The sequence below is a fragment of the Cyprinus carpio genome, chromosome B18 (assembly GCF_018340385.1).
Source record: "Cyprinus carpio isolate SPL01 chromosome B18, ASM1834038v1, whole genome shotgun sequence".
Taxonomy (NCBI): Eukaryota; Metazoa; Chordata; class Actinopteri; order Cypriniformes; family Cyprinidae; genus Cyprinus; species Cyprinus carpio.
This window is the reverse complement of record NC_056614.1, coordinates 20,011,884-20,036,234: the sequence shown is the minus strand read 5'-3', so window position 1 is coordinate 20,036,234 and position 24,351 is coordinate 20,011,884. Positions and strand designations below refer to the sequence as shown.

The 24,351-nt window shown below is 35.7% G+C and overlaps 1 protein-coding gene across 9 annotated transcripts in view; it reads left to right on the top strand.

The window, feature by feature from the left end:
• Nucleotides 1-24,063, top strand: part of LOC109108993 (cadherin-13-like) — a 355,177-nt gene extending 331,114 nt beyond the window's left edge. For 7 of the 9 annotated variants that reach the window (XM_042744284.1, XM_042744288.1, XM_042744283.1 and 4 more), the window contains 3 exons: nucleotides 8,331-8,564; nucleotides 9,597-9,815; nucleotides 22,952-24,063. In XM_042744284.1, coding sequence (XP_042600218.1) covers nucleotides 8,331-8,564; nucleotides 9,597-9,815; nucleotides 22,952-22,959 — 461 coding nt within the window. In that variant the 3' untranslated portion in view covers nucleotides 22,960-24,063. Of the gene's footprint in view, nucleotides 1-8,330; nucleotides 8,565-9,596; nucleotides 9,816-14,198; nucleotides 14,580-16,472; nucleotides 17,646-22,951 lie in introns of those variants that run through there. The other 2 variants (XM_042744285.1, XM_042744286.1) reach the window with 2 other exon arrangements.
• Nucleotides 24,064-24,351: the final 288 nt, after the last annotated feature.

Genomic DNA, 24,351 nt, shown 5'->3' with positions numbered 1-24,351 from the left:
CTGTGGAGAGAAACATGTAGGTGTTGCCTGTATATTTGTTTAGGGCTTGTGGAGAACAAGTGCTTTGGTTGGTTGCTTTACCAAGCTAATAAGACACAGGAAAACATGCCCCACACTCTCAAATTATCATCCATTTCTGCTGGGGTAAATTGACACTGATTGGTTTCTGCATACACTAGAGAATCTTTTTTTGTCTCTGGACTTTGAAGTCTGAAGTGCCGATGGAAGAACATTCGTATCTCTCTATTCGTAATGCAACTCCTGCCACGTCCACTTGTGTGGCTTTCAAGAGGGAAATAGAACTTAATCACGTTTACTCTCTTCGTACAAAAGTGGACTTTGATGTAAAGAACGATAACAGGCCCTGATTCATTACTATGTACTGATGAAAGGATGGTGTAGGCATTCTCAAAGCAGAGTTAGAGAGTTCCTTCACTCTAAGTTTCTCATTAAAAGGAACCCATGAGGCTAATGAGAAGCTTTTGTTCTAGAGGGACATGCAGGTTTAATCGGCTCTTCATTGTCAGGTTCCAGCTGAGCTTCCCGTGAAGCAAGAGGGCCTGACTTTAATTGCAGATCAATTTTCTCCCTTGTTAAGTTGACGGAGTGTCGACAGCTATATGTGGTCGTGTGTTGGATTGTTTCTCTACAGTCCCTCTAGAGCAGATTGAGAAATCAGAGGTTGCTGGAAGGGGAGCATGTCAGATTCCTCTTTCGAAGATTAAGTGCATGTCATGTTAATTGTTTTTCAATAGGTTATTACTCTGTAAAACTGTGCAGTATTCATAAGCCGTTTGAATATAACCTCCCTTGTGAGGTTGTTGATTTTATTGTTCTCACATCACCTTTTCATAACTTTTATTTTAAATAAATAGCACAAGCATACTGTTTTATACACACACACAAACACATACTGTTTAAAAGTTTGAGGTATAATGTATAATGTTACAAAAGATTTCAATATCAAGAATCCTAGAAAAGTAAATAAAGTTTTTTCCCCTGCTCAAAGAAAATAAAATCTATTTTTGAAGAATAGTATATGTATATATAAATCTACTGTGACATTTTGTGGTTGGCAAATGTTATTACAATATTCCATAGTTAATGTGATGTTCCACTAAAATGCACCTTGGGACCAGTTAGTGAAGTTATTTTTGAGAAACGCTGTACCATCATTTGTCATTCATTTTGTATCCAATGCAATGACGTTCTTAATGTGACTTTCAAAGTTTTCATGCATGTTTAAAAACTTTTTGTGGTCTCTCTACATCTAAAAATAGAGCATTTAAGAGCATTGATGAATTAAACTAAGCTTAGTATGCTTTTTTTTATTTTTTAAGAAATTTGCAAGTTAATGTGCCATTACAGTACGCTTGTGTAAGTGGTTTTATTCCTATAGGTCTTTGCACTGAAGCTATAAAATCTCAGCATGCCAAAGCAGAGTGAGAAAAGAGCCATCTGCTCGACTCCTGTGTGTCCTCTCAGAGTCTATCTCACTGCGTGACTACTGCAGTGAGCAACCACACACTCCACACCCCCACTGCGCCTTCCATTCTGACTCAGAGACCCTCCTAATTACATCCCATTCACATCCTTGAGCTCAACTCTGTCTTTATTGTTTCTTTTTTAAAGAGTTGTCTAAGAATTGTTAGCTGTTTAGCCCATTTTTCTAATAGTTCAACCGTTCTTATAATCATAGTCACGAAGTGAATCAGTCCACAAATTCTTTCTTTGTCTTTATCTTATACTTTTGCCACTAGCCTTAAGCTTCAGCAGAGATGGAGTAGCCAGAAAGCACCGGAAATCATTCATTTTCAATGAGAGCTGGTGATTTGAGACGCAGTGTGCAAAAGTGCCTGTAGGCGATGCGACAGAGTTGAGCAGAGTTTAACTCAAATGCACTTCCAATGGGAGAAAGTGGAGCTCAAGTGAGCCGCCACCTGATACAGATTGTTACTGCAGCTGGGTCAGTAGAGCATGGCAATAGCACAGCCAAAGGTCATGGCTGTCCAAGGAATGCAGGAAATGATAAAATGTATACTTTGTGTGCTGAAATGCTTTACATAAAAAGTCTAAATAAATGCATAAATGCACATCTGTGATTTTTTTTTTTTTTTTTTTTTTTTTACTTTTCTAAAGAACTAAAATTTGTTTACACACATTTAAGAGTTACATTTTTTCTGATTTCTGTGCGTTTAGGCATTTAGCAGATGCTTTTATCTAAAGTAACTTATGAATGAGGAACAGCAGAAGCAATTTATCAGAGTCAACAATGTTTGTAGTACACAATGCCAAGTAAAAGCTAAATTAGCTTGAGCTAACTAGAGCAAAAGTGAAATCCAGAAAAGTAGAGAAAGAGAAAACTACTTTATTAGTAGTTTATTATATATGTGTGTGTTTGAATAGGATCTGTTATAGGAAATGCCATTTGTTTCTGGTGAGACTGTGAACGGACAGTAACAGAGAGCGATACAGACAGAGAAACACTTGGTATTAGCCCAAGCTGCTGTAGTCAATTTGTCCGTCTTCCAGAGCAGCATCAGGTGGAACAGACGCTATGGGCCAGTGGGTCGGTGCCAAAATAAAGAAACTCACTGGACCAAGGTTCTGTCTTTGGAGTCTGAGGGGATGAGATAGAGTCCTGTACTGTCACAAAATCATTAATGCAGCCAACGGCATAATTTCTTGACACGTAACTCAAACTTCTCCTTAACACGGATTTTTTTTCTTGTGTGCTCACTGTTTTTCACTATTTTTTTATTTATTTGTCCACTAACAATGTCTTGCAGTTTATATTGGCATCACAGTAGAAAGCTGATTTTCACCATATTGTCATTTCCACTCTATTTCGAGTTGTTTTGTGTATCCTAAACATTTTCCTACTTTTTAAAACTTTTTCTGACTTCATTGATTTGCTAAGGCAAAATTGAATTATATTTTCACACTTTTTGAATAGTTTGATTGTAAATGGCACACTATAAAAAATAATCTGCTAACTTCATATTTAACTCATGTTTCATCTCAAGCGCTTATATTTTCTCCTGGGTAACCAAGTACATTCACTTAAAAATATATTACATATATAACACCCAAAATGTGGAACATTCATAATTTGCTTTGGTAGAAATAAAATGCATACTTTTTTATTTAAATGTAACCATTTAAAATTGTTTTACTAATTTTATATTGGTACTGTTCATATTTTTTGGTTGGATTTTCATATTTTCATAAGGCTAAAAATGTGACATTATTAACTTTGGAGAAGTAGCGAAAATAAATAAGATATTGCAAAACTTTTCCAAAAACCTTCTACTGTTACGCAAGGAAAAATAGGTTTAAATATGGTTGTTTTTGTAAAAAAAAAAAAAAAAAAAAAAAAAAAAAACATCCCCTAAGACTTTTGCAGTATGTAAAATGTAGGCTATTTACAGTCTGCAAGCTGTGTTTTAGCTAGCCATAAAATAGGAACAGTGTGCAAGGCCATAAAAAATGAAAAAAAATATTTTTTTAATACAGAGGGAAAAGACAAAGGACAGTTTTGCATCTGATTGCAAATCTGCTCACGAACAGCTGTGAGGCTGAAAAACTGTCTATCCTTTCCATATCACCAATGTTTAGTGATGCATTAGAAAGAAGTTTAGAGAAGAGGGAATTGGATCTCAGCAAAGTCAGACAAGATGTGAGCCTATATATATATCAGCGCACCATAACAAAGGAGAAAATAAATCACTCTCATTATGGTAGGGAAAGAAGACAGCATCTGAAACATCCAGTTCCATTACATGCTGCATATGTCATAGACATATTTATGCTAACAACCCTTTCTTATCCGTGTCTCATGAATATATTTTGTGTCAATGCTGCTTGTTAAACAAAGCAGTGGGTACTCAGCTATTCATGAAGTCTGCTATATATTTCCACTCACACTTACACCAAAAAAAACACATATTACACAGGTCACATCTTTCTAAAATAAAAAATATTAATAAATAAAAAACTGCAACATGAAGGGCTGCTGCTCATTTCTAAGACACTTTACGGTGCATCTAAACATGTGTAATAGGCCTTCAATGTGAGTTAGACGATGAGGGAGCTTTTACCACTGCCGAAGATAATTATGATGATGATGCTGATGAAGATGGTAAAGACTATGGAGCAATCGAGCAAGGGAATGTGGCTTTTTTTCTTAGTGAAGACAAACAACTTTAATGCTTTCTAACCATGTACAGCAGCCATGTGTAAATGGGGAGGATTTGCATTCCCTCTTGCATAGGTGTCTTCTCTCAGTCCCACAACACACACAGAAGAGCTTCATAAAGCCTGGCTGATGAAATTTGCTTGCTTAGGCGATGTATGAGTTTATCTTAATTTTTGCTTTGCTGGAAATGTACTGTAGAGTTAGAGAGATAGCATTTGCAGTTGTATTAGAGTCATATATTGAGTAATGAAGTTCTTGTACAAGTTATTTAATATCCATTTTCTTTTCTTTCTTTCTTTCTTTCTTTCTTTCTTTCTTTCTTTCTTTCTTTCTTTCTTTCTTTCTTTAGTCCTTACCATATTATTATTATTATTATTATTATTATTAATTAGTATATTTTTCATTATTTATTTATTTATATTTATGTATTCACTGATTTATGCATTCATTATTATTATTATTATTATTATTATTATTATATAGTGGGGACATAAAACATTGTTGAATTTGATGTGACACAAGGCTTTAATTTGATAAAAATAAATATAAATATATGGTAGACTCATTAATTGTATGCTTACATTAAAAAATGTAATTGCATTGTCAAACCAAGTAGCATTTATTTTAAGGAAAGAACAATAAACTTAACGCATTTTTAAAAGGTAAATAGACATAATTTAAATAGATAATTAAATTTAAATAAAATAATAAATAGATGAACATTTGTCTCAATATGCACAGTTATTCCCTTGTGCAAAGCTAAAATACATTCATAGTCGCATTTCAAAATATATTTGGAATAAATAGATGAACATTTGTCTCAATATGCACAGTTATTCCCTTGTGCAAAGCTAAAATACATTCATAGTCTTTGGGGAGAGAAAAAAAAATGCATTTCAAAATATATTTGGAGGTCAGTGGCAATATGTGGAATGTTTGTATTCACCAAACCAAAACTAATGATAATGAAGTTTCATATTGTTGCTGGAATATTGCTCATTTCAGAAAGATTGGAAGTGTTTGCGTTTCATCTTCTATTTAGATTAGATGCATTTCTGATCTGTCAAAATGTGAGAGACACAATATATTAATATAAACTAAAGTGTGTTTATGTAATGTCTTAATATTAACTTTATTACATTTGCCTTTATGTATAAACCTCACTTGAGTATGTATCGGTATGTTACATTAAATATGAATGCATCCAAAGGCCTTTTAAGTGTCTATATTTGTCACAAACGTGATCTCTCAACTGAACACTCTCAGTTCCAGGGAAATAATACAATAACATGCTACCAGATACAGTATTTCACAGTTACTGATCTACTGACAAACAGAGCCTATTTTCATGTTTATTTATAAAAAGTTGACAAGAAAGACTTTAACTGCTGCCCTTTTGCACTTAAAGGAATAGTTCACCCAAAAATTAACACGTGTTGAAATTTTTATCACCCTTAGGGCAACCAAGATGTAGATTAATTAGTTTCTTCATTGGAAAAGATTTGGAGAAATTTAGCATTACATTATTTGCTTGCCATTGGATCCTCTGCGGTGAATGGGTGCCGTCAGAATGAGAGTCCAAACCACTGATAATAATCTACAAGTGGTCCACACAACTCCAGTCCATCAATTAACATCTTGTGAATTAAAAAGCGGTGTTTGTAAGAAGCAAATCCATAATTAAGAGGGGTTTTTTTAATTCAGACAGTTGCTTCTGACTAAAATGTGAGTCCTCTGTTCATAATATTGCTTTCTCCAGTGAAAATGTCATCTTGTCTGAATCGGGAGAGAAATATGCACAGATCAAGCACCATTTACAAATGAAAATGGTCCAAAATAGTTGTAAACAAATATGTCTGTTGATTTTGATTTGAGTTGACAACAAGGGATAGAATTTGTCTCTGGAGGAAGCATTATTATGGATTATAGACTGGTATTTTGGCCATAATCAGGTTGAAATGCATTAATGGTGTATTTGTTTCATACAAACACACTGTTTGTTTTACTTCTCAATATATTAACTGATGGACTGGAGTTGTATGGATTACTTGTGGATTATTGTGATGTTTTATCAGCTGTTTGGACTCTCATTCTGACGGCACCCATTCACTGCAAAGGATCCACTGGTGAGCAAGTAATGCTAAATTTCTACAAAACTGTTCCAATGAAGAGACAAACTCATCTGCATCTTGGATGGCCTGAGGGTGAGTACATTTTCAGGAAATGTTTGGGTGAACTGTTCCTTTATGGGCTGAAATATTACTTTGAATCACATCAGCTCATGCTCTGCAAGGTGTCCGAGGCCCCTTAAATCCCCCTTGAATATTCTAGTGTCTCCCCTGCATGCTTCTGGGATTTTTATCTGATCTTGTTGTTCAGTTTAGAAAGCGGTTAATAGCTGTTGTTATGAGCAGAAACCTAATCTATATTCAGTCACTACCATATACCAAAACAGCTGTATTTATGTAACAATTGCCTTGAGCTTTGGCGTCTTTCAGTCGCAGGTTTGCTCATTGGTGTTGGAAGCGAAGCAGTGGACATACTGTATTTACTAATGCACACACAAGCCACATCTAAATGTTTTAAGAGTTCATGATTTATAAATCAGATAGCTGTTATCGCTCATGGCAGGACATGTTTACTTCTGTGAAGTATGCTGAGAAGTCTGCTGCTTTAATGGTGTTAGGCAAGACAGTATGCTTTTGTCCACAGACACGCGTTCTTTTTCATATTGTGAAATGGCTTGTTACATACTTGACAATCTTTTTGAACAGAAAATCAATAAAACATGGCAAGGACGTCATTGTTCTACCTCTAAACGCTGTTCTGCAGAGGTATTTTAGAGACGCAATTGGAACAAACCTGATTTCTTTTTCTACTGAGACATTACTTGCCCCAATGTTTTGACACCGTGCCTTTTCTTCCCTTTGAGGCCTGAGCATTCCTGGCAGTACGAGGACAAAATCATTCTGTAATTACTGATCCTGTCATCGGATGTTAATTGCGAGTGACCTCCAGGGCTGTTTATAATTATGCAGTCCTGCAATAACTGCTAATCTCCTAGAAACAGAATATTTCATAAGCCTTGAATAATGTATTTTTTTGTCTGTGCACTATTCAATAAAGTGCAATCTGATACAAAATGAGGCGAGAAAATTGTTGTTACTCCAAGTCAGAAACTGAATGTTTTGATTTGCGGTTGTTTTTTGTTTGTTTGTTTTTTGTATAGACATTGATTGCTGTTGTCTGTTTTTCTGATGCATCCAGTCTGACCTTTTTTTGTTTTGTTTGTGGCTCTGGCTGTAAGAAGTCTTTAACCCACTTTGCTTTACAGTAACAGTCATTCGGTGTGAGATGCATGAGTGTTAAGCACAATCCTCCTGTGCTTTTAAAAGACAGCTATTGATTTGGCTTATAGAGCCAGAAAGCTTTAGTCTGCCAAAGGACTTTCATGTGATTGTGAAAATCAAAAGTGACCAATTTACTTTCTTAATGCTCTCTGCTGATCTTTATGGAAGCTTGTTTCCTTTTTTACAGTAAACTATAGAAAAGTAAATGTGAGATTAAAGTTTAAAGAAATGCATGTTTATATTTATTTATTTTATTTTTTAACTAAAACTATTACAATTTCTGAAAATTAAAAAAACAATTGAAACTAAATTAATTAAATTTGAGGTACTAATTGCTAAAACTTAAATAAAAGTAAATTTAAACTAAAGAGGCATGCTACAAACACTAATAAAAATGACAATACTGCCCTACAAAGCAAAAGGGCAGTAACTGCATTTTTGGTCAAAAATTAGTTATTGTCATTTTCATGACATTCAAGGCATCCTTTGTTATGTGACAAAACATCTTATAAAAATATAAAGTAGCATAACAGCAACATGTCCAATAATCTACCTACAACTACTTAGGCTGGATGACAGGATAACTTTTAAGTCATTTTTCTCAGTTCTGCACTCTGCGTAGTTACTGCCTTTTTGCTTTGTAGGGCAGAATAGCAATTAACAAAATTACTAAAATTAAAAATAATCAAATTAAAAATATCTAAATACTGCAATACTAAAACTTCTAAAACTGCTGGTCCTGCCCTACTTTATTCTTTTTAACTCTGTTTTTGTCTCACTAGGAAGTCCACCCGCCTCGGGCACGGGTATGCTGATAATCACTCTGGAGGACGAGAATGACAACGCTCCCTATGTCTTCCCCTCCGTGGCCCGCGTGTGCGAGGACGCTAAAGACATGAATGTGGTGGTGATCGGGGGACGGGACAAGGACATTCATCCTAATACAGATCCTTTCAAGATCGAACTTGGCAAACAGCCAGGACTGGAGAAAACATGGAAAATCTCCAGGATCAATGGTAAGTTAATTCTCAAATGGGACAGAAACAGGCACTGACCCATGGTTAAACACATGCCGGCTATTTCTAGGGCCGGTTTGAGTAAATACAAAAGGTGCTTTCACTAAAGGAAAGGTTTATCTTAATATAATTACGCTTAATTGATTTATTGTTGATTAATCCATTTCGGAACGAGCTAATTTAGTAAAAATTTGATTAAGTAATGTACACACTGCATATACAGGCATACATTATTAGAATTCTCTATGAATTACTTAAACTGCAAACATTGTGCTCATTTAATTGATTATTAATTTGTAATGACAATCAATCATGAAAATTAATAACAAAAAAAAAGAAATAGTAATGGAGTGTCACTCTAAATTAGCTTAGAAATGTGGGCAAAATTGACTGATCATGACATTCGATCATTAGAATTACTGAATATTGGCATCCCTAAAGTCAGCACTGCTGTGGTAAAATCTTAATAAATAATGGCCTTAAAAGGGGGTTTTTACAGTGATTCCACAGAAGAGCAACTTGGAGTTCCCCAAAGAACCTTTTAATGCAGTGCTGCTAAGTTGGTGGTGGAATTTGGCTACTTTTACACTGTTGCCACTTTATATACATTTATGATTTTTTTTTTTTTTAATCTTTATTTTTTACCAGCACCTATCCAGCATAGCAATTACAATTCTAGTGTTTTCACCAGGGTCAGGTGGGTCTGAGAGCGAGAGGATCTGTCTGTTGTCCCAGACAGTGTGTGTATCATTAGATATCACGCTGACCGAATAGCTGATTGTATTTGGGGTTTATCTTAGCAGACTCTCGATTACCCATCTCCTGAGAGCACACACTCAAATATAGAAAGGCATGTGAATCTCCAGATGCTGTGATACTGAGAGAGAGAGACAGAATAAGAGAGGACTGGTGAGGTAATTTGAGGTCGAGGGGTTTATAGTATTGTGTAGAGTTGAAGATACTCTCTGACTGACATGTAAAGCAACCAGAGTGCTCCATAAGTGTTTTTTTTTTTTTTCTGATGTTTCTCAGACACTCACTCCCAGATCATGTTGCTGCACAGTCTGAAAAAGGCTAACTACAACCTGCCACTGGTTCTGACCGATTCTGGCGTGCCTCCAATATCCAACAACACAGAACTGAAAGTTCAAGTGTGCACCTGTAAGAAGAACAGAATGGACTGCAGCCGTGCCGGCTCCATCCAAACAAACCACTTGCTATTGCTCGGCCTGGTTCTGCTCTCCATCCTCTGTAAGTATCCTTTCATTCCACCTTCTACAACACTCACATGCATGCTTAACCCCTCTTATCAGAATGCTGGAAATTCCAGGTGATTTGCTTAAATGTAAAATTTTAAAGTTTGATAGATGCTGCATATTTCATGGTCAGAGCCACGATTCTGCCCAACAGCTATATATATATATATATATATATATATATGGAAAGTCAGAACTCTGCAGAGTTTATTATTGTACAAACTCTCTTAATCCCTGAATTTGGAACCTTATCCATTCTGTGCATCATCGACACATCTAAACAGACCTTTTGCAGGACTCTCTGGAAATGTAAAGTATTTTAAACCTGTTTGGATTCCGGTATTGCTAGAGTCCAGTTCACAGGCTGCTTACAGAATCACTCCCATTCATTTAGTTTGTTTATGTGCCACATCTTTAAGACACATTCTCTTGTATACATGCAGAAATTATGCAAACCAAATCGCTCTTTATTAAAATGTTTTATTTTATATACATTTTTTATATGTATATATTTCAGATTTAAATGTATTAGTACATTGTATATGTATGTATGTATGTACTGTATGTATATGTATATGTGTGTGTGTTTGTGTGTGTGTGTGTGTGTGTGTGTGTGAGAGAGAGAGAGAGAGAGAGTACACTATACCACAGATAATGGGAATAACTATATTTTTGGACAGAGCTTCCCACAAAATATTGTAAACTTCCCAAGAAATAACACTGATGACCAAGTGAATAAAAACTGGAAGCTTCTGATGGAGCTCTGTCGAAGCCTCGGTCTGTACCTGGTCAAGGGCAGGGTGAGAGGAGACTGTCTTGGAAGGTACACCTACAGTACATTTACATTACATGATCACAGATTTAGATCCATTCACAGTCAAACCACTAACACCCCTATCAGACCACAGTCAAGTTACTGTTTACCTAAAGAGGACAACAAATACGGACATACATTCACAACCCAGTAAGCTGTACAACATTAGAGAGAATTACAGATGGGAACACAAACAGCACAGAAAAAATATTTGGCAGCAATTAGCCATCCAAAAGTGTGTCTACTTATAGACAATTTTCTAGGCAGAATTTATCCTCATAATCAAGATGGTGTCAATCTGGCTGTGGAGAACATAAATTATATATTTACATATTTGGCCAATTTATCTAACCTCACATTCTCTAAGAAAATCCATAAAACAACACAAGAAAATGAAAAATGGTTTGATTTAGGCTGTAAAACCATGAGAAAAAAAAAATTAAGACAATTGTCAAATCAAAAACACCGACATCCAAACAATGCAGATTTACGCCATCAATATTGTGAAGAACTCAAACAATATAAAAGTACACTCAGAAAAAAAGAGAGAACAGTACATCCAAAATCAACTCAAAACTATTGAAGAATCCGTAAATTCTAACAATTTCTGGGACAACTGGAATCACTTGCATAAAAAAAATCATGAACAAGCAGCCATACAAAATGGAGACACCTGGAAAAATCACTTTGAACAACTTTATAGTGAAATGAACCCAGAACAAACCCAAAAATATGAAAAAATGATTCATATGGAACATACAATTGGTAAATATCAAAACCCATTAGACTACCCCATTACAGAAAACGAACTGATTGATAAAATCCAGGCCCTAAAAAACAAAAAAGCAAGTGGACCAGATGGCATCCTCAATGAAATGCTCAAGAACACAGAGCACAAATTAAGATCGGCTCTACTAAAAACTGTTCAACTTGGTTCTGAGTGTTGGTCATTTCCCTGAAGCCTGGAATCAAGGACTCATAACGCCCATATTCAAGAGTGGAGACAAATCAGACCCAAACAACTACAGAGGCATCTGTGTGAGCAGTAATCTGGGGAAGCTGTTCTGTAATATCATCAACACAAGACTCGTACACTTCCTCACCGAGCACAATGTCCTCAGCAAAAGTCAGATTGGATTCTTACCAAATTATAGAACATCTGACCACATCTTCACCCTACACACCCTGATCGACAAATACATTAACCAAAACAAATCCAAAATATTTGCTTGCTTTGTAGATTTCCAGAAGGCCTTTGATTCAATTTGGCATGAAGGTCTGCTGTCAAAACTTCTAGAATCAGGTATTGGGGGTAAAACATACAATATTATAAAAACAATGTATTCAAAGAATCAATGCGCAATTAAAATTGGAAATAAACGAACAGAATTCTTCACTCAAGGGCGGGGGTGTGAGGCAGGGCTGTCCACTATCACCGACCCTCTTCAATATCTACATTAATGAATTAGCGACAGTCCTAGAACAATCAGCAGCACCTGGCCTCACACTACATGACTCCAACATAAAGCTCTTGCTGTTTGCAGATGATCTGGTTCTGCTGTCTCCAACAGAAGAGGGTCTACAGCAGAACCTAGACGTCCTGCACACGTTCTGTCAGACCTGGGCCCTGACCATTAATCCTAACAAAACTAAAGTACTAACATTCCAGAAGAGACCCAGAGTTCAGGGAAAGAGACACAACTTCACCCTTGGTATCACCAAAATAGAACATGCCACAAACTACACATACCTCGGGCTGAAGATGAGTGCAACTGGAAAACTAAATTTGGCTGTGAATGGACTGAAAGAGAAAGCGAGAAGGGCCCTATTGCATTATAAAAAAAAAAATCTATCCAAATTGAAATACCAATTAGAATCTGGCTCAAAATATTCCAATCAGTCACAGAACCTATAGCATTATATGGCAGTGAAGTGTGGGATCCTCCCCTGAATCACAAATTTGAAAAATGGGACAAAAATCCTGTTGAAGCCCTGCATGCTGAGTTCTGTAAGAGTCTGCTCAGAGTCCAGAGGAACACTACGAACAACGCATGCAGGGCAGAATTAGGCCAGTACCCTCGACTAATGCACATTGAAAAACGAGCCATCAAATTTTGGAAACACCTAAAAATGAGCGACCCCAACTCTTACCATTTTAAAACGCACTTAAAAAACCATGAAGTGAACCCTGAAAAAAGTCCCCTGATTCAGATGATCCTGAAGCTGCAGAAGCAATCTAACACGACTAACAACAGCCAGCATCAGGACACAATTTGGCCCAACCAAATAATAAAAGCACAAAAAGAAAATTATCTAACTTACTGGACTGAAACAACAGAAAAACAAAGTAAACTTGAATGTTATTTGGCCCTAAATAGAGATTACACAACTGCAGAATATCTGAGTACAGTTAAAGACTGTAAATTAAGAAGACAGATGACGAGGTACAGACTGAGCAGTCATACTCTGACTATAGAGACGGGCAGATATCGACAGCACTGGCTGCCCAGAGAGAGCCGGATCTGCCCTTACTGTAATCATGGGGAAGTGGAGACAGAGCAACACTTCCTCACCAGCTGCTCTAACCTATGAAGAAAAATTAGAAATAAATTTTATCCCAAATTTGAAATACTTTACCCTGACTTCAAAATGTTGAACAAGAAAACACAACTTCAGTATTTATTAGGTGAAAAACAAGACTGTATCTTACTAGCAGCAAGATACATTGATGCCTGTCACAAAAAAGAGGGAGGAGTCAACAAATCAGTAACCAGCCTACACACACACACACACACACACAAACACACACCACAAACACACAAACAACCACACACGCACACCACATTGAATTATAAATTGTTTGAAGAATTTTAAAATGTTATTTGTTCTACTTTTTAAATGTATATACATGCATGTATATAAATTCAATGTAAACACTATGCTTTGGCAATACATTGTAACAATTGTCATGCCAATAAAGCACATATTGAATTGAAGAGAGAGAGAGAGAGAGAGAGAGAGAGAGAGAGAGAGAGAGAGAGAGAGAGAGAGATTATGACTATATATTTGGATTTACATTTATATATTTACAATTATAACTTTATATTCAGGGTTTATAACTGCATTCAGATTTACAGATTTGTGCATAAAAAGTCAAGACTTTATTCTATATATTTACATTTATATATTCACTATTATAACTTAATATTCAGGATTTATAACTCTCTCTCTCTCTTTCTCTCTCTCTCTCTCTCTCTCTCTCTCTCTCTCTCTCTCTCTCTCTCTCTCTATATATATATATATATATATATATATATATATATGTATATATAGTGTGTGTGTGTGTGTGTGTGTGTGGTATATGTTAATGTTTAGATATAGTTTACTGTAAAACTAAACAAGTTGTTATTGATTACAAATATATTTTTTTAGCTCAGTACCCTTGACCTTCAGTTTTGGAAATTCTCCAGATTTCATGTGTTGCTGCTTTAGCTTAGTGTTAATGCTGATGATGAACATCCTACTTTGCTGTACAGTTTGACAGGAAATTGGCTTCTCTTCCAGAATGTCTGCCGTGACCCCGTATCTGTTTACTCTGGTAAAGCCTGGAACTGCATTAAGAGTTGATCCATATCAGGCTAGATTTACAGCATGTGTAGGGCCACTAGTGCAGCCGCTAGAGACACATAGAAGCATTTAAAGTAATATGCACTGATTAAAGGTTGCTTTACAGCAGGTCCTAAGCTTCTCAGTGTGTGTATGTGTGTCTGTGTCAAAGTGTATTATATGTTTGTCCCACAGTTAATCTCCCATCTAAACCTGCACATGGCCCCCTGGCGACTCTTTCTCCCAGCAATAACATTAATAATTCACTCCTTTAGAGGGGCTGGAAAATAATGGAACTCTATACAGCCATTCTAAAATGGAAAACAGAGGAAAAATAAATCAGAGATTTTTACTCGCACTGTTCAGAAGGGATGTTCCGCTCTGAGGTTTTCTATAGCTGGGTTCCTCGCCCAAGGCCCGGTTTGGATAAGAGTCAGATCCATCTGTGATTTGTGGCACTGTCAAGCCAATGTCTCCAGATCTGCATGAAACATGGTGGCAGATCTTCTCCAGAGTTTCTCTCTTCCAATCACTTTCTTGTTTGTGTTATCTCTCTGCATATATTATCATTCATATACCCATATTTTCACCTCAATTTTGGCTTCATATGCTTCAAACTCACTAATTTGGTATCAGGTACTAAATGTGCAAAAACAATCAGGCTTATTATAGACTAATATGAAGCATAAATGATCAAATAATGGAAAAGCATTATAATCAGACATATTTCCAGAAATACAGTACACAGACAGTCTAAAACAACAACTCATGCATTTTGCAGATAAATAAAATTAAAGTTTCCTTCTTTCTTAGTGAATTCCTGCCTTGCATCTTTTTTGCAGTGTATGTTTCATATTACCGTATGGCTTCATTTTACAGTTTTAGACATCATTTTCTCTTTCTTCCAGTAGCTCTGGTAGCAATCTGGTACGAATGCTGAATCTGAATGTAAATAGGGTGAAATGATGGGATTATTTGCTACTGCCCTGGCAGACATTGACATGTTCTGCCATGCTGGTTTACCTGAAGAGGGATTTCTGGTTAAATAATTACAGCTCCTGGCACAATTCTAGCACACAATCGTTGAGAAAAAAAATTCAGGGCTGTTAATATAGTTTCTCAATTATGTGTTCATGTTTGTGTGTTTGTATGCCCCTAAACGTTTGTTTGCCTGTTTGTTTGTTTGTTTGTTTGTTTGTTCATCAATTAATGTCTTGTGAGGTGAAAAAGCTACATCTTTGTAATAAACAAATCCCTAAAGGCTAACTTTAAACCGGTGCTTCTGGTCAAAATACAAGCCCATAATCTAATAACACTTCCAGTGAAAAAGTTCTTCTGTTGTCCATTCACACCAAAATCCACTGGCATACTGTATTTGTTTAGAAAGTCCAACGGTTTGAAGGTCAAAAAATAAATAAATAAAATATAATAAAATTATGAATTTGTTTATTATTCTCCTGGCACCCATTCAAGTGAAGTAATGCTGAATTTTTCCGAATCTGGAGACAATTGTGAGTTAAATTCTTCAGCAAATTTTCCTTTTTGGGTGAAGTACTCCTTTGATATTAATTAACATTCAGGATTTATAATGAAATATTCTGATTTTAACATACAGCATGACCCAAAAGTCTGAGAACACATTGAAAATAAGGGATTTGTTTATTTAACTTTTAACAAAGTTTTGGAAATTATGATGTAAGAAGAACAATCTTTTTTTTTATGATACTTCACTGTTTTTAAATCACTAATCAAATAGGTACATTTGTGATATTGATCATCTGAACTTATTACAAATGGCCATATTTTTCTTCACGTTTTATTCCAAATTTTCTTTGGATCATCTCAAATCATGCTGCAAAACATGATCATCAGGTTTTACTGTACTTCTGAAGTTCATGTAGTTTGAAAAGGACAACAAATTAAAACTAAAATATTTAAAAATCATATATCTTTAACTTTTCTGTCAAATTATGCTAATTATATAATTTAGAATTTATTTTTTTTTGTATTAAATGAGGAAGAATGCAAAATAGAAGCATTTTCACTAGTAGTCTCATATGTTTGAACCCCACTGTAAATTGTATATACTGTATATGTGTGTTTTCCTCATTCAGGCTGTGATTCATTGTAACAGGCATTCTAAAAGTGTGTGCACGTGTTTACTTCTCATGTGACATAAGACAGAGCTGGAGCATGCTGGTCTGTGTTTCAATGTGTTTCACTGTTGTGCAGGAAGACACACAGGACACGCCGCTGTCACAAACTGATCGAGTGGGAGGGAGAGAGTGTCTGACTTCAGTTTCCTTATCACCTTAATGAACCCTGACCCTGCTGAGAGAGCGCTGAGAAGGGACAGATAAGCCCAGAAGCTCAGTGATGGAGTGCTGCAAGAGAGAAATGGCCAAAAGATTAGACAGAATTCACTTCATCGGTCTCCTCTACAGGAGACACTTATTCACACACACACACATGCGTTACTGTCATGTAGTTCATTAGTTTGTGCCGTTCCAATTTTTATGGGTAGACGACATTAAATACTTGATAAGTTGATGATGTCTTGCAGTGTGACACCTCTCAGAGGCCTGATGGTATACCTGTTTTGTCTGTCTTTGCTTTGTTGCAAATTGGCTTTTTTTTCATGATTATTATGCATGTAGTTTAAAAATGTATCTGTCACACCACAGGACCATTTAAAGAGATCATAATATGTAATGATTTTCTTTACTCTGTAAAACAAAAGTTTGGAAGAGGTAAAATATCCTGCGGTCCCCACGAGGGAAAAGAATTATTAAAAATAGTAAATTATGTTTATCTGAAAGTGTAACAATGCAAACTAGTTTTCTGTAAGGGTTAGGGTTGGGTAAGGCGGTAGAAAATAATGTTTGTAGAGGTCTATGGAAAGTCCCCACAGAAAATGTGTGTGTGTGTGTGTGTGTGTGTTTTGTCTCCTGACCTCCTTTGCTTACCTTCACAATAACACAGACTCTCTAACTTCTGCATGGTTGTTTGCTCCCAAGTGTGAGTGTGTTTTCTTGTATTTCTCTGTAACTTATGTTTCCTGAAGAATTACTAGACTACTGTTGAAGTTTTAGGAAAATCCAAATACAGATATAGAAAGAAAGAGAGAGCATGTGTTTAATAGTGCCTACCCACTTTTTTTTTAGTGTCCTTCCTTACGGTGGTATTTTATCCTAAAGTATTTTTAATTTTATGAAAGAAAATTATCTTCAAGCCATGAACCTACTTATCTGCCACAAGGTAAATCACAACATTAAAAACTTAAATTTGAAGCAAAAAAGTACTTAAAATCTTTAATTAGTTTTTAAATTAGAGAGAAAAGACTCATACTGAAGAAGGCCTGAACTCATTGGCAGAACTACAGTCCCATGAAGCATTGTAATAATTGTCATAATAAAGTTATGATTAATTGATAATGTCGTAATTAAAATAAAAACAATGAATGAGGCTGTTGATGTAAAAATTATTATGTAAATATAAACAACATATTTTCTTTTCCTTTTTGTTTTTTTTGCACTATAAATAAATATTTTGGTAGTTTGAGAGCAGATTGACTGATTTATCATTGCAGTGCTTCATGAGAGTGGGAATGCATCAATGTCTTTTGGTGCGATTTGCATGTTTTGATTCTTGGCAGAATCATGGGTAATGTAGTTTTTACCAAGAATTCCACTGATAAAAATGATGTTGAGAAAAAGCCAAATACGATTGATTATCAACCTTGTAACTCACAGTATGTCTGTTTTTAAAGCTTTGTTATCATTAAAAAAAAAAAAAAAATCTTTTTAAAAAAATGTAAATGTAAAATAAAGGCCAGTCATCTTTCAGTATGCAAATACCTCAATAACATTGATTAGATTTTCAAACTGTAATCTTAAGCTTCTTAATTTTCTAAAATTTCTCATAACCAAAAATAAACAGACTGAAATGTAGTGGAATTAAGTTTTAATGGAATATGTGTCAAGGTTTTAACCAAGTTATTCATCTGTGATTTGTTTCGCATTTGGTGTGAAAGGCCTTTAATTGCTGAAAATTGAAAAAAGAAGAATCATCCTCAGTGGGGATTTCACTATAAAGTGAGTGTGTGCGTGTGTCGGTGTATTAGCTTCCATGTTGCTAACCTTCTGCTCCACGGACTGAAAAAAAATCCATGCTCTCTGTTCTTCCTCCATTCTCAAGGATAAAGGAGTCCAGTGAACTTGCATTTGTGGCCTCTTAAATAATATATGGAAGCCTCTGAGAGAACACAAACAGATGCTCCATGTTTCTTGCTCTTTAGACCCCCATTAAAGTCCCTAAATTCTGCACCAGATACCTGCGTGTGAAACGGCAAATCACGGGGGGCACGACTGGCACCGTCTCACACACTCATTAGTCTTGACGTCTTCGATCCCAGAGGAGCCATTGTTACTGTTTCTGATGACAGTTTGCCAAACATCACCTTCTGTGCTGATTTGCCCTTTGAGTCCATTGATTTTGTTTGTCCTCCGAAAACGTGGCACCACTGAATTGTGTGTCAAGTTAAGCAGGTGTCCTGACATTTTATCCTACCCGTCAGATTTTCCTACCGGGGTTAACTGCGCATGCGCACAGCAATATCGCATCCTTTTTCTCATGATAAACAACTATATTTAATGTATTTGCATTACTGTAAGGGTAGGTTTAGGGTTGGGGTAGGTATAGACTTTTATAAAACACAATCTAATATGTAGAAAAAATTATTTATTCCTGGTTTACTGTAAATGTATCCCTTATTGCTTCAACCGCGAATATAACACATAATTACTGTATTTGCATTACTGTAAGGGTAGGTTTAGGGTTATAGTATGTGTAGATGTTAATAAACCATAATTTTATCGGCAGCATTTTTCGTTGTCGAATTGTACTACCCACTGTTTTAATGGGAGGTAGGAAAATCTGACAGTGTAGGACAAATCGACAGAACACCGGCAATGTTAATGATTGAGAGGGACAAAAACACATCTTCAACACAAGGCTGGATTCTGATACAAATGTTGAGAGGAAACCAAATCATCTTTTCCAATGAAAAAAATAATAAATATATATGCTTTGATGTAACAATTGAGCTTAAGATCAGATCATAGAGGAGACTGTTAAGAGCACATGTTGAACAGAGGAAGCGTCAAACAATGCCAAGATGACCACACTGCCCCCCGTAGGACTGCTTGCAAACTATACTTTAGGGATCTCTCCTTTGGTGTTAGTAAAATATTTTTCTTTCTGTCAATTTTTATTAATGAAATTAACATTTTTGTTTAGCAAGGACACATTAAGTTGATCAAAAGTGATATTAAATGCATTTCTAATGTTACAAAAGATTTCTCATTCAAACACTTTCTGTTCTTTTGAACTTCCCAGAAACTTCATCAAAAAATCCTTGAAAAACATATCATGGTTTGTAACATTAATAATAAAACATTTTGTGAGGAGCAAATCAGCATATTAGAGTGATTTCTGAAGGAAAATCTTTACCAGCACAGGAAAAATTTAAATAGAAAGCAGTCATTTTAAATTGTGATAATGTTTTTCACAATGTTACTGTTTTACTGTATTTTTAATCAAATAAAAGTAGCCTTGGTGAACATTAGAGGCTTTTTCAAAAACCTTAAAAATCTTACCAATCCCAAACTTTTAAACAGTAGTGTGAAAAGAAAAAAAAAATAGTGTATTTGATTGTTAGAGTTTGCTGATTCTCTTTTAGACTGTTGCCTTGTTGCAATTTGGATGTGTAGAAAACTATTTTTTTATTATTATTATTATTATTATTCACCCACCATTTTACTTTGGTACAAATAGCATATTACTAATAATTACACTTTGTGTGAACAGCATCTCTCACTATTTTCAGTTTGCACTACCACTGTTTAGTGTAAATAGCATCTAACTTTTTTTTGTTTTCACGTTTAAAGCCTTCTTGGTTTATAAAAACAGTGATGTAGTCCAGCCTGTAAGCACATGGAAATGAAATTGAAAATGTCAGTCATAGTTTAATTAATAATTGCTGTAATTGAATATTACATATGGCACAGTGATTTGGAGTATGTTCCTAACGTGATTTTTCTGGTCAAATGAAGAGTGGTGATATACTTAACAGACCTCTATAACCGTGCTTTAATCTGATGAAAGATGCCCAACAGGGGAAAAATATAATTAATCCGCAAACAGGGAAATAAGCCTGAGTCTGGACCCACTGAAGTTTAAATCCCCTTTTCTGCCAAGATGGGCGCTTTTACTCTTTAATCCACTCTGGGTACTGATGTGCCCTGTCTTGAGGGGAAGAGAAATTTCCACAGCATCGACCCGTTTACTAGCTTTTCAAGCCACTTGTTTTGACATGCCATCCGCAGTGCACCTGGCAGATAAAGCATAACCTCTTCCTGTTAATGAATTTTTAAGCGTGAAAGGAATATTTAATGCTACTTGCTAAATTACAATTTCTGTTTCTAATACTCAAGGGTAGAGGTTTTTAGAACCCTTAACCTTAAGTATTGAACTTTAGAGTAACTCGACATGAACATGAAAATTATTTTCGATTTAAAGTTGAAAGTTAAAAGATTAATAGTTAGAGTAAAAATGTCAGTATACTTAATTTTTAAAGGGATAGATTTCTCAAAAATAATTGTTACTATTCCCTTATTACTATTATTATTTATCTATTATTATTTACTCACCCTCATGTCATCCCAAACCTGTTTGACTTAGTTTTATCTGTGGAGCTACTGACATGAGGTTGAGTAAATAATAATAATAATAATAATAATAATAATAATAATAATAATAATAATAATAATATAATTATTTTATTCATCTTGTCAAGAAATTGATTTATTGACTTTGACTTGAATTTATATGAATTATCTTAAGACACAAAATTAATTTAATATTTTATGCAACACAGTAGGAAAAAAAGTTTCAGAGAAAATAAAAATGTTGTACAAAAATTTTATTTCTTCTTTTTATTCATCTTGTCAGGATACAAGTCGTTTTAAATTTATAATACCATAGGAAAAAATGTTGCAGAGAAAAAAAAATAAAATAAAAATGTAGGTTGTACAAAAATAGCCTATTCGTTTTTATTCGTCTTATCAAAATACTAAAGTCGTTTGACATTTTTCTGTTAACACAGTAGGAAAAGTGTCGCTGAGAAAAATACTGTAAATAAATGACATCTGTCATTTTAAAATTATAGGCTAAGCAAAATATAAACAAAACCAAGTTGAAAGTCCTTCAAGGACAGCTCATCCAAACTTTGCTCCATCCTTATTCTGCTCTGTCACTCATCGACAACATGCCTGTTCTGTCTGAGGGCCGTATATTTACCACTGGTACAGCCAGCTCTGAGCATCGTTATGCACATGCTGCACACAGACCCCGCAAATAAAATGCGTGATGCAGAAAGCATGCGTGAATAACAGTCAGAGTGCCAGTTATTGTTATACCGCCCGCTCCCGTTCAAATTACACCAGAGTTACCGACCGCTACCGCGTTTTGATCTGGAATTTAATCCCGCGGCGCAAAAAAAATCTGGCCGAGTACCGCGGTTCCCACAGGAGAGCTGCGGGAATGCAGACCTCTACTTTACTCCTTGGCTGATGGAAAGACAAATTGAGAGAGTGAATGATGAGGAGTGTGTAAGGGGGGAGAAACAGAGGAGTGTATTTCTATCTGACCAAAGCTCTGCAGGGTTTCACGTGTTATTGTGCCTTGTTTCAACTGCAGCTGACTGCTGCCACAACCACTTTTCTCCAATCAGGCTGATGGTAATTAGATCAAACACACTTTCGTCTTGCTGCCTGCATTGCACGTTCCCTGCACACTTACTTGTGTTTTCCCCTTTAGGAAGATGGAGCGAAGAGTATGTGTGTATGCAGAGATGAGAGTAGTGAGGATTTTTATCCACTCCTCACTTGACTTTATTGCATGTGAAAGCAGCGAGGTGAATTGATTCAGTTGTATATTTTGATGTTTCAGACTCACACTCGTCCGCCTAAGGGAAAAAGCATTACCTGGATGCGTTTTGGGCCCTCGGCACTTGAATAAACGGAACTGGAGTCTCATTATAATTTGCAAATGGCATTTGTGGAACGGAGCAACCTCAGCCGCGCTCTTAAGTGCCGTTCAAGTCTTATTTTCCTTCCACTGCCATTTAGGACCAAGCTGTACAAATGTATCTAGTGGAAAGAAACAACAAGCAGCAAAGGGAAAAAAAATCAATAGTCGTCGTCCCCCTCCGCATTTAATATTCCCTCGCATCGGATCTGGCACGGTTCGATCGCTGTTGAATTTCTGAGATCCGCAGGCCAATTCATTTCAAGTCTTGCGAAATTACACCTTGCATTTTTCAAAGTTACATTTTAATCATATTTTACGATGATGGTGGCATGGAGTGCAGTAAGCAAGGAAAGCAAAGAAAAAAATAAAAGGCTATAAGGGTTCCTGGAACTTCAACGAAAGTGGCATTTTGTTCCTAATTGGTTAAGTGTATTAATCCAATGCTGTGTTGTGGCTTTTCATGTTTTTATACAGTCATTGCATAAACATTACAGCGAATATCTCATGTTGCTTTAAAAATTTCAAACCTGCTAAGGAAAACTGAGTTTATTACCACCACAGATGTTTAATTTTGAAATGGTGTTTAATCACGGTTTTCTTTTCTCTTTTCTTTTTCTCAGGCTTGTAAATTCCGCTGATTCTTTCTGTAGTCCCTTTGCAACACTGAAGAAAACCTTCTTCTCTTCTCCACACGCAAACCAGGCAGAGAGAGAAGACCTCACCCCCAAAAGACACTTTACACCCTTCATTTTTGCTCTCCTCTTTTTTGGCATCGTCTCTCTCTATCGCCAACCAGTGCACCTTCACCTTTTCACCAGGAACTCTCCCTATGTCCTCTCCCTCCTTCCCCTGCACTTCCTGTCTACTCATACATCTGGACTACATCACGGATGGCACCGCCTCGATGCTCGAACTCTCTCTCACTGGACAAAGATATATTGGATGGGGGGAAATTGATTGGACATTTCGATGTACTTTAGTTTCCTCTGGTTAAAGACTACTGTATTTGATCTTGTTTACTAATGTAAGGGAAGGACACAAGGCCTCTTTAGTCTGCAGTGGTTGTGTTTTCTTAGGGCAGGGTGGTAGCCTTCAGAGTCAAAAAAAAAAAAAAGCATCTCTTGCGTCTTTTTATTTTTGTTTTTGGTTCAGTTGCATTAGTTGTTATGGAGTGGAACACAATATATCTTTATAGTAATGTGTGAAATGGTGGGGGAAATGTACACTATATATTTTATTTTTTACCAATGTACAAATATATTAATTAACTTATGTACTTTGATCGCTTATTCTTTAATGACCCCTCAAGAAAAAAAAAAAAAAAACTGTATGTTTTTGCAAAATTTTAGGGACTATTTCTAATGCCATTGATGTTTTTTCCTCTTTTTTTTTCATGTACGAGCTTTTGTTTAGACTGCAGTTCTTGAGTCTGGAGAGCGATTTGCAGACAGAGAGCGAATCTGTCTTGTGATTCTTGTTTATGATGGTATGGCGTTTATTTTATTTTTCTCCCTCTCCCCTTGGGTCAAAGTCAAAGAGGCCAGGCTGTTGATTCAGTGGTTCTTTTTTTGCGCTTGTGAGAAGAAGACAAAAAAAGAGAGACAGAAAAATTTTTGTGTGGAAGACCCCATAAGTTCTGAAAATGCAAAGAAAAAGATGACGTGGTGAATGAGTTTTGTCTGTCTTTTGCACTAATTTAATAAAGCTGTTACTGTACTTCCCACCACTTTAACTTTGCTTGTTTGTTTTAAGCTTGTCTGCAGACCAAAGGAAGAAGAAACAGATTCAGTGATGGAGAAATGTCATTAAATATTTACATTCCATAGGGGACGTGGCTGATATAATAAATAAACCAACATATGCACATAAGAATATTGGTATTTTAAAGATATAGCAAACTAAAGGGTTCACGACAACCTTACAAGGTTTAAAGACCTTGGACATTATTATTATTATTATTATTATTATTATTATTATTATTATGAACATATAAAAAGATGGATACTGGATTTCTGATTTT